The sequence below is a fragment of the Raphanus sativus genome, chromosome 3 (genome assembly GCF_000801105.2).
Source record: "Raphanus sativus cultivar WK10039 chromosome 3, ASM80110v3, whole genome shotgun sequence".
Classification (NCBI taxonomy): domain Eukaryota; kingdom Viridiplantae; phylum Streptophyta; class Magnoliopsida; order Brassicales; family Brassicaceae; genus Raphanus; species Raphanus sativus.
Window position 1 is genome coordinate 22,107,426 of NC_079513.1, and position 11,629 is coordinate 22,119,054.

Consider the following 11,629-nt stretch of genomic DNA (forward strand, 5'->3'; position numbering starts at 1 on the left):
GCCAATGTCAATTGTCAAAGCATTCTCAAAAATACGAAACAATTATAAATCATCATGACGTGTGTAAGAGTACATAACCGGCCAGAATCTTAATTACAGTTTATTGACGTGTGTAAGAAGAAAACATGCATAGCTGCTGAAACAAATAAGGGAATGGTTGGTATTTGGTAGGATGAGTACTATATGACCGGTAAGTAAAGAAAATTAAGTGGTATGGTGTAATTTTTCTCAAGTTCTTATAGATTTCTAAATAACATAGATATTATCATTATGTAATAAATCCAAACTTGTTTTGTTAATCGACTAATATCAAAATTACCATTATGTAATACACTAGTTCTCTGGTTTTGAATAAATTTGTAAATCCAAACATTTTTTGTTAATCAAGTATCTTTAAAATATAACAATGAGACATTGTTTTGCGGCCATTATTCCTGAACAGAATGATATAAGAAAAATAATAATAATTTGAAGAAATGTGAAGGAAGCGTAAACAATTTTCAATTTGTTTTGCAAAATATGTCACTGCCGTTTTGCGTTAGGTAGAGCATAAAACAACAGGACCAGTTCCAAATATGTCACTACAATTTACAAAACTTTCTCAACGATCCAAATAAACTAGTAAACGTATTGTATTCATCCATCATCCAGAAACAACAGGACGACCAGTTCCATTATTATCATTGTTTTCATCATCATCATCTACAATCCCATCAAAAAACGGGTCACGAAGAAGCTCAACTGCAGTAGGTCTCGCCTTTGGTTCCGCATTGATGCACTTCTCAATAAAGGCCTTAGCTTCCACATCCTTCACTTTGTTCAGAGCCTCTGGTTTGACTCCGCTGGTCACCTTTCTGTAAATCTTTGCCACGCTATCGCACTCGCTGTACGGAATCTCGAGCGACACAAGCTCCAAAACGCACATCCCGTACGAGTAAATGTCAACCATCTCCGTGTAATACTCCTCGTACAGCTCAGGCGCCATGAACTCTGGTGTCCCGAGGATCGAGTGTGCTGAATGGTTCTTCCCCACGATTGCAGCTAATCCAAGATCACCAATCTTGACCTGTCAACACACACAAAATCATTAATCCAATCTGATATATATACCGCGCGATTCCACACCTTAATTAATTTTTTTTTCGCAGCTTAATTATTTTTTTCGCGATTTTTTTCTGTATCTATGTAACACACAAAAAATCATTAACTTAATCTAATATATATTCCGCCATTTTACCGCTTAATTAATTTTTTCGCAGTTTAATTATTTTTTATGTATTACCTGACCGATGTTTCCATTGACGAAAACGTTGCTGCAGTTAAGATCTCTGTGGATGATACAAGGATCATGAGTGTGGAGATAAACCAAGCCCTTGAGTATCTGCTTAGACCACTTCTTCAAGGCTCTCATGGACACGTGTCTATGCTTCTTCCTATACTCCCTCAAGTTCCCGGAGGTGCAAATCTCGGTGATGAAGTTGAGAGTATCGCTCCTCTCGTCTCTCCACACCTTGTACAGGGCGATGATGCTGCTGTTCTCGAGGCTCTTGAGCAGCCTCACCTCCGAGTAGAGCCTCTCCGTCATGGCGGGATCGTCGGAGAAGCACCTGAGCTTGACTTGGTTCCACGCGACTTCGATGCCTTCTTCCTGGTCGAAGGCTCTGTAGACTTTTTTGACGGCGCCTGAGCCTAGGAGCTCGTCGTAACGGCCGTAACGGCCGGTGGGATCTGTCTCCACGAACGGCTCGGAGTCCTTATCCGATGATGGATCGGAGGTGCTCGCGCAGGGAGGCATCTGATACAAAACGACAGATCGTTACTCACAAAACGGCAACGAAAGACTGTTTCAGTACTCAAAACCTAGAGATCATTTCGAAATCGAGAGATTCGAGTCTAAGGAAAGCTGAATCGAACCCTAAAATACGGAGAAATCTTCGAATCGAAACCTCTCACTGAGACGGAAGTTTCAGGAGACGAAAGAGTGAGAACTATGTAGAGAGATTGAAGAAGGTTACCATTCAAAATGGATTGAATTGGAGAGGATGAAGATGACGAATCGCTTTGTGAAAGAGAAGCAAGCGTAACGGAGATTTTAGAGAAGTTGTTGAAGACGAAAGAAGCGGAAGAGAAGGTAGGCGATTTTCTTATATATAGTGCAGATTTTTAAATATATATTATTTATTTATTTGTTTTGTTTGTGCGTATCTATCTGTAATTGGACTCCTGAATATATTCAAAGTGAGTTTATGATTTTTCCTTTTTTATAATAATTAATTTGACACCGAATTTATTAGGGAAAATGAAAATAATATAAATATTTTGAAGGAAGTTCTAAGTTATACAATTGAATTTTCATTTATTTTAAGTTTTTATAGGACAATAAACAGACGCAAAAAAAAGAATATTAATACCTAATTTATATTCCTAATTGGAATACAATTTTGTTGGAAACTTTCTTCTTGGGTCAAATTTTAGAACATAAAAGAGGAAGTTCATATTCTGTATTCTTTACAGAATGAAAGTCAAACTTTTTATGCGTTAAAACAGAGAATGATAAATGATCTACACCGTCCGATCTATCAGGAATGTTTTTTGTTGTCACTTGGATGACTAGGATGAATTCAGAGAATTGTGGAGGTTTCTGAACATTTCAAAGAATGAAGGCGGCTGTTGAGTCAATTGCTTGACTTTCATATAAAGTTTTGAATTTAGAAAAGAGGAGATATAACTCGTTTATCTGGTAACATATTCTTTCATATCTTGTTGGGATTTTTTTCTTATTTACCCAGTTATTTTTGTTAAAGGCTTTTCCTTTTATTTTCACTAAAAATCTGGTATAAATGGATACTTATGATATATGGATTAGATACTCAAATTTAGATATTTTCAAAAGGATTATCTTGAATCTATCCATATATATGAAGTTGTATTTCCGAAAAATTCTCTAAAATCCTTTCCAGATTTTATTTTGTATAAAAAAATATTTTAGATAAAACATTAGTCGGTTCAATATTTTCCACAGTGAGTTTCAGAGATTAATTTTAATAATTTTCTTAACTAAATAATCTCATCAATGTGGGATATTTTTGTAAAGCTAGGTTCCACTTTTCAGTTCTCTTCCGTGATGTTTTTTTTTGGATCCGTGATGTTTTAAATATAATATATACTGTTTTATTAAAATCTACACATATCTATGGTATTTTTTGCAAATTTTCCAACTATGTTAAAGACCAGTTTATAATTTGAATTCTAATTTTATTTCTCCAAAAGTTTGACTGTTGCATTCAAGAAAAAGAGAATGTTATGATAAATAGTTTGTAGTTTATACATTTTGTATCTTCTCGTAACAATGTGCATTTAAATATCTAATTCGAATGACTTTGCCTGAAAAACGTGGTATCTGGCCTATTAGCTTATAGCCTAAGTGAGGTGAACATAGTTTATAAAAATTAAAAAGAGCAAAGCTGCATGTGAAGCAAAAAAAACTTTGAAGCTGTTGTCTTCCTTGTTCACGTTAAGCTCGTAGTAAAGGTTTTTTTCAACTTGTTGTCTTGATTCTATTTATTTCAAATGCATGTATTTATTTGTTTGCATGTGAACAAACCAAATTATTTAACATCTTCTTATCAGATATTTTATTTCTTGAATATGTATATTGATGTTTATTATATATATTTCCTTAATTTGTTTGATATCATGGTTATGGGAAAATATCCTTGGTTAGGTACCTGCTGTTACAGAAAATTCCAATATCAAATTAGAATAATAATTAAATTAATTTTTTTGGGTTTCACTAAAAAGCATTATTTGCAGTTTCAATATCAACTTCTACGTACAATAATGGAATCTCCGATTTTAATGGGTTTGCCATTTGATACCAACTACTAATTCGAAAAAGGATTATAGACTTTGGAACGAGAAAGACATTGAAGATTATTTACTTCCACTTTTGTTTCTATGTATGAATGTGTATATATATGATGGAGTAGGTAACACATAAACGCTAAATTGTTATTCATTGTTAAATTATGTTCCAGATACTAGTGATTCTATAACTTATTTGATTCGTAAGATAGATATCTAAAAATTAATGATATTTGTATATAACTTTAAGTAATGAACACCAGGTCATGTATTTAGCACGATCAAATCGTCTTGTAGATACTAGATATCAGTTAGAAACGGGGATTGAATGAGAAGTGGAATGGAATGATGATGTTTGCATTTATTTTTCTCCTTTCTACCTTTCATCAAATTCGTGACAACTAAAAAGTGGCAAGAAAGTTGATTCCAACAACGCCCAGGAACATTGTAGATTAATTGAATTTCCCAAATATTAATGTACCAAAGAAAGTAAGCAATTGCTATGATTTTCATGAAGGGCCACGCAAATTGTTCATTTAAACTATTGACCCACTCAGCAGGTAATCATAGAGTCGTACTCATACATGATGTATATGATATTAATATCATTGGCTTACACATCATGAACCAAAATATTCGAATTGCCAGTATAGAATCGTAGAAGTTACTGTAACCACAAGTAAACGGGAAAGTTAACCTCAACACAAGTCATTTATTTCAAAATGGGTTATTTTTTTCCATGCTTATCGACTGCTTGAATTGAATTAAGTATAGCAAGTGGTGGTTAAAGACATCATGTCGACACACATCCGGTGACGTACCAAACTTCTATTGTTCACACAATGACACAAACTGATAAAGAATTGGGTTTATAAATATAACTAGGATGCATCCTAATCACCACAAACATGGGAGATTTATAGAAGTTGAATTATTTGAGACTCATCTGGTGTTTTGAAATTTTAGGGATCCTCAAACTAGGCAAAACAATATCATTTAAAAAGATGAAGGATCATATGCGATGTAAATGGCATGGAGTAAAAGCTATCGGTAGCTACATTTTGAAGGAGCCTAACAATATTTCATATTTTCATTCATCTAGTCTAGCATAAAGTTTGTGACTACATATATATTTGGATGGAAATCTTATTTTGTTGACTCCTTGATATATTCGCGAATGGAAAGCAATGTGTATATTATCTGAACCCATAAATGACACTTACATAAATCATATAATTATGCCGCAGGACATGAGAAAACTTTAAATATGAAAGTTGAAGCGGTCCACATATATGCATTTTGGAGCGTGCAAATCATTCAATTAGGCAGCACATACTCATCGACTTGTAAGTGCTCAATAGTCCATACTAAAGGTAAGCAAATTTTATATATGAGACGCGTTTCCGGCATCTATATGATGGAAAAAAAGCTAAAGTGAGAATTAAGAATCTAATATCAGGTTGTCATCTACTATTAGTGTTGGCTCTTGAGAGAACAAAAGTGAATGTAGGCGCTACTTTCTTTATGAAGGCAATTCTCTTGTTGATGATATCTTTTTAGAATATTAACGTTTTTGCAAGATGATGTTAGGTTTTTGGTTAAGTGTTATTATTATAGGTCCCGAGTTCGATTGTCGAAAGGCCTCTTTTCTTTACTCTTGTTAATTGTGTGTGCCTTTGGAGAGAAAGAACACATTCAAAATAAACTTTTATTGTGTGTGCCTTTGGAGAGAAAGAATCAAACATTGAATTGGGCCTAAATTTCTCTCCAAACAAACTCTCTTCAGTCTTGCCAATGCTTGTTTCTAGAGAGTCCAAAATGAAAAAGAAAATCCATATTCTATCATCTCTTATCTAGTTATCAACGGGGCCCAAAGCGAAGAATGATGTACAACTTACGTAATAAAGACAAGAAGAAGCCTAGGCAAGTTGTCGCGCGTGCTCACGATTACGCATCTATGGATTTATCTACTACTATAAAATTAGTTTGTCATTAGATATGTAAACATTAGATTTGATATTCTGCATTTGATGGATTGTTTTGTTCTTGTCCCTGGGTCCTGGCTAAAGAAAAACGTCGCCGGAAACTGACTGACAAGCTTCCTAGCAAAATAAGAATTCTTTTTTGTTGCAAGTTAATCATTCCATTCATTCGGAATCCATTAAGCATTTGCTGCTCAATAATTCCACCGTCTTTCGAATCATAAGTTTTGTCTTTTTATACCAATAGTCCAATACCATAAAACTCACCGTCAATTTGTTTTTGTTTTTATATATAAAGCGACAACAATTAGTCAACTACTAGTAACTTTTGTCGTTTGTGGTGGAGCTCCTCAATTTCCTTTTTATAATTAAAAAAAAATAAAAACAAATCATGACAAGAAAAAAATGAGTTGAGAAAAAAAAAAGACAAATGATGAAATGAGAACAGACAGAGAGCGGATCAGATGTGAAGTCAACTTCTTCTTTGTTGGGATTGTGAAATCCCGTGTCCAACTCTATTTTATCTCATTAGTACGATATTGTCCACTTTGGGCCTTAATGACAAGCCCGCATGGATTTACTTTTGGTTTCCATCCCAAAAGGCCTCGTACTAATTAGAGTTGGACTTCTCTTTATATATTAGACTTTCCTTTGTCTAATATCCAATGTGGGACTTAGATTGACATCTCACATTCTCCCCCTCAAACTAAGAACCACAACTCATCTCTTGTGTGTTTCCTAATCACAGAGTTTTTCCTTTGAGAATGTTTTCCCACAACATCACAGGTTCCATGATCTTCTGACGTTTCTGCAACAGACCTTCTCTTTCTTCTTCTACCCGTTCTTACTTAAGGGTATTTTGGTCTTTCTTGCATCTCTTTGTCAAACCGCTCTGATACCAATTGTTGGGATTGTGAAATCCCGTGTCCAACTCTATTTTATCTCATTAGTACGATATTGTCCACTTTGGGCCTTAATGACAAGCCCGCATGGATTTACTTTTGGTTTCCATCCCAAAAGGCCTCGTACTAATTAGAGTTGGACTTCTCTTTATATATTAGACTTTCCTTTGTCTAATATCCAATGTGGGACTTAGATTGACATCTCACATTCTTCACTAACACAGAGAGAGTCTTGTCTCATTCTTCTCCGGTTCAACCCTTTTTTCTTACTCTGATAAAATGGACCCGGATTGTGCTGAATCGAAACGCGACTTATCCGGCGGTGGTGCGAGGTATAAGCTCATGTCTCCTCCGAAACTCCCGATCTCGAGGTCTACTTGCATCACAACCATTCCTCCTGGTCTGAGTCCCACTTCGTTTCTCGAGTCTCCCGTTCTTCTCTCCAACAACATCAAGGTTAAGTCTTAGTAAAATATCTTTTGTTCAGTGTTTGTAGTCTTATAGCTCACAAACTGCTCTTCTTCATCAGACAACACCGTCAGGCTTCGAGAGATCTGATCATGATGAATCCGGAGGAAGTGCACCGTCGCCGATATTGGCTGACGATGGATATAAGTGGAGAAAATACGGTCAAAAGCACGTCAAGGGAAGCGAGTTCCCACGGAGCTATTATAAATGCACGCATCCTAACTGTGAAGTGAAGAAGGTTTTCGAAAGGTCACACGAAGGACAGATTAATGAGATTGTATACAAGGGAAAACATGACCATCCTAAACCTCAACCTAGTCGCCGGAACTCGGGTGGTCTTGTTATGCCTGCTGCACAAGAAGAAAGACCGGACAAGTGTTCTTCTTTTAATGGCCGAGATGGTAACTATACATACAACCTGTCTCCTCCTGTAGAACAAAACGGAAATGATGATGGTGGAGACCATGCAGTGTCAAAAAGGAACAACGATGACGTGGACGAGAATGATCCATTCTCAAAACGAAGGTATTATATAAATTACACAAATGTTTCAGGTTGTGACACACACATACCTGATGCTTTCTTGTGACTATTTGTGTAGGAAGGTGGATGGGTCAGTGGAGATAACTGCACTTGTGAAACAACCCATAAGAGAGCCTCGGGTTGTTGTTCAAACTCTGAGTGAAGTTGACATACTGGATGATGGGTATAGGTGGCGTAAATACGGTCAGAAAGTTGTTAGAGGCAACCCTAATCCCAGGTTAACCAATAACGCTTTCTTCTCTATTACACATTCACACCCTTGATTTTTAGAACAAGAGCAAGACTACTTGAGTCTCCCTCTTTTGGTTGGAAAAAAATGTCTATGTTCAACTCTGTTTTTTTTGCAACATACAGTTTTTTTGGTTAGAACATGAAAGTCAAATGCTCATCTGGTCTAGCTCATTCTGCTCAAATACGTTAATTTTCATGTTATCTTTCGATGGGTTAATGCAGGAGCTATTACAAATGCACGGCTACTGGATGCCCAGTGAGAAAACATGTGGAGAGAGCGTCACACGATCCAAAAGCTGTTGTAACCACATACGAAGGCAAACACAATCATGACGTACCAACGTCAAAGTCTAACAACAACAGTCACCATGACATGTCAGCACCCATATTCAGACGAGAAGAGACCAGTACCGACAGAGTCAGCCTCGACTTGGTGTTGGAATCGCATCTGGTTGTCCTGATCATACATCAAATGAGCATCTGCATCATATAAAACAAGAACAAAATATTCGATCTGAATTTCTACATCGAGCTCTAACCAGTGGAGCTAGTGGATTCAGGTCTGTCCATGGACCTCCCATGGGATCATACTATGCTAATAGCTTAAACGACAGGTTGAATAATCAAATTTAACATCTGGTCCCTAGAGCAGGAAGATCAAAAGATCTCAACAGGCCAACTAAAGTTCAAAGGCTCTTTGGTTCCACTCTTTATCTTGATTCTTCTTTTAGGAATGGAACAAAACTTTTTTTTTTTGGTAATCTATGATCTATATCAGGCTGGTGAAATATTTCGGAAAACAACTCGTTTAAATCAGGCCACGTCGACACATTTTGGGTCGGGTTTGCGCCAACCACAAGAATAACGTGAAAGCCATATCATTGTGTGGTTTTCAAAACAGCGGTTTGTCTTAAAAACAAAAATTTCTTTAAACCGAAACAATGTCGTTTATCTTCAAACGCTGTCGTTTTGTCGGGAGACGAGTAAAAACGCCATTAATGCTTTGGTCCGAACCTCCATTTTTTTTCTAATTTACTCTTTTATTTTGAACAAAAATAAAATAAAATGAAATTAGGGTTTTAGAGGGATATATTCGATAATTTCTCTAAATTGGATAATCTTTTCTCTGTTAACATTATCCTCTCCCCCTGCCCAAAAAATGGCGGGTTTCTCATTCTCCTGCTGCTGCCTAATAAACCCACCAATTCTCTTCACTCTTCCGACGGAATCACCCCCATTTCTTCTTGGTTCCGGGAAAGATCCTCCGGCGACGAGACGGAGAGCTAGAAAGCTCATCGTATCGAACGCGCACTCTAACCCGAAGATTATAAACCCGAAGAAGAAGTCTAGGTATGGACAAACGTTGTCTCCGTACGACACTGATGAAGAGGAAGAGCTTGATGATGATAGTGATGATGATGACGACTGGTTACTCAACGTCAGTTTCTTTCCTCTTCCATCTATCTTTTGTTCTTGAAATTCTGAAAATTCGAGCTTATATGATGTCGAAGATCTGAGCTTTGAGCTTAAATGTTGTCAAATTTTCGTGATTTTAGCTAAAAATGGGTGATTTGAGCTTACATGATGTTAAAGATGTGTGCTTTCAGCTTACATGTTGTCAAAGATGTGTGATTTGAGCTTTTGTGGTTGGGGAATTTAGCTTGGATTCTGGGGTTTTGTGGTTTCTATAAGGATGTGTGATTAGTGAAACTTGTTAGAGATATTGAAAAAGTTGTTTCTTTTTTGTTTTGTTTTGTTTAGGATGACTTCGCAGAGGTCACAGAGTATGAAAAGAAGAAACCTAAGTCACAGAAGCAAACCATTGCTAAGAAAGGTTTGTTGTTTTCTTGAAAAGGCTCTTATAATATCATTTGAATGTGCTTCTAAAGGATAATACTTAAACTTCATATTGCTTAAGATGTTGATTTGATTGTGAAGTTGGGAAGAAAGAGAAGGTGAAAAGTTGGGAGAAGCTGGAAGAAAGCGAGACTGATGTAGACGAGTTGGATATTAGCATTACTCGTAATGCCTCTGACAAGAAGAAGAAGGTGGAGAAGGATTCTTGGCGTTTAGATGACCGAGTAAAGGTAATTTTTTTTAATTTGTTGGAGAGAGAGATATAGAGCTAAAGAAAGCAACTTAGTTGTTTTTTTGTTTCCTGTGTTTCTCATTAGGTGAGCTCGAGGAAACAAGTCGCGAAACTATACCCTCGTCTCTCAGAAGAGATAGACATAGACCCCAAATGGGTACCTCTCCTGGACTACTTGACCACGTTTGGTCTGAAAGAGTCACACTTTGTTCAAATGTACGAGCGCCACATGCCATCCCTCCAGATCAACGTCTTGTCAGCGCAAGAGAGGCTCGATTACTTGCTGAGCGTCGGTGTTAAACACAGAGACATCAAGAGGATGCTGCTGAGACAACCGCAGATACTTCAGTACACGGTCGAGAACAATCTCAAAGCTCACATCTCCTTTCTGATGGGACTTGGGATTCCCAATTCCAAAATAGGACAGATAGTTGCTGTGACTCCGTCTCTGTTCTCTTACAGTGTCGAGAACTCCCTGAGGCCCACGATCAGGTATCTGATCGAAGAGGTTGGTATAAACGAAAACGATGTTGGCAAAGTTGTGCAGCTTAGCCCTCAGATTCTTGTTCAGAGGCTGGACATAACGTGGAACACTCGTTACATGTTCCTCTCTAAGGAGTTGGGAGCGCCTAGGGACAGTGTGGTGAAGATGGTTAAAAGACATCCGCAGATTCTTCATTACAGTATCGATGACGGGTTCTTGCCTCGGATCAATTTCCTTAGAAGCATTGGGATGTGCAATTCTGATATATTGAAAGTCTTAACTAGCCTTACACAGGTTAGTAGGTTTCTTGATTCGTTTTCAAACGTAAAATCTCTTTATTAGCTCTGATAAATACATCTCTTGATAGGTTTTGTCTCTATCACTGGAGGATAATCTAAAGCCAAAGTACATGTATTTGGTGAATGAGCTGAAGAACGAAGTGCACATTTTGACTAAATATCCAATGTACCTGAGCTTGTCATTGGACCAAAGGATACGCCCGCGGCACCGGTTCTTGGTTGAGTTAAAGAAAGTGCGGAAAGGGCCGTTCCCTCTTAGCTCACTGGTTCCAAACGATGAGAGCTTTTGTCAACAGTGGGCTGGAACTAGTGTAGATAAGTATCTCGCTTTTCGTCAGAGACTATTACTCAAGGATTTTGCAAACAAGTATGAAAAGAGAAAATGATGATGATGGTGGAGAAATGGAACTCAGCAGTTTTGGTTCTTTGTTGCTTCAAAATCGGTGAAAGAGGTTCATGAGCAGAACTGTGAATGACCATTAACTTCTGGTGAAACACGGTTCACAGTTTCTGCAGTCACGAAAAGAAAATCCTGAGAAAACGGCATGGCAACAGACATTATTCATTTTTGTTTACCAGATGAGGTTTTGTGGTAATGTTTCTTTTTTTCCCTCTTCTTTCTAGTAAATCATGGAGAAGAGAAACACAATCTCTGTGTAGTGTTTTTTTTGGCCTTGTTAATAATAGTATAAACATCTTATAAAGTGTTGTGATGTTGAAGTATAGATTCAAAAGTGATGTAGAATTGAGTTCCATTGTGCTTTTTT

The 11,629-nt window shown here is 37.0% G+C and overlaps 2 protein-coding genes and 1 pseudogene across 2 annotated transcripts; 2 read left to right on the forward strand and 1 right to left on the reverse strand.

Moving 5' to 3' along the window:
- Positions 1–484: 484 nt before the first annotated feature.
- LOC108844692 (probable serine/threonine-protein kinase WNK11) lies at positions 485–2,164 on the reverse strand. The gene is made up of 3 exons (XM_018617978.2): positions 2,016–2,164; positions 1,283–1,795; positions 485–1,066 (listed from the first exon to the last, which is right to left on the reverse strand). Exons 1-3 carry the CDS (start codon positions 2,016–2,018, stop codon positions 644–646), a joined length of 939 nt encoding a protein of 312 aa, XP_018473480.1. The 5' UTR covers positions 2,019–2,164; the 3' UTR covers positions 485–643.
- Positions 2,165–6,943: 4,779 nt separating this feature from the next.
- Positions 6,944–8,793, forward strand: LOC108847418 (probable WRKY transcription factor 20; annotated as a pseudogene).
- Positions 8,794–9,043: 250 nt separating this feature from the next.
- On the forward strand, positions 9,044–11,617 carry LOC108847417 (transcription termination factor MTERF9, chloroplastic). The gene is made up of 5 exons (XM_018620661.2): positions 9,044–9,428; positions 9,752–9,824; positions 9,929–10,077; positions 10,165–10,857; positions 10,931–11,617. The coding sequence occupies exons 1-5, from the start codon at positions 9,150–9,152 to the stop codon at positions 11,246–11,248; spliced, it is 1,512 nt and encodes a 503-aa protein (XP_018476163.1). The 5' UTR covers positions 9,044–9,149; the 3' UTR covers positions 11,249–11,617.
- The last annotated feature ends 12 nt before the right edge of the window (positions 11,618–11,629 follow it).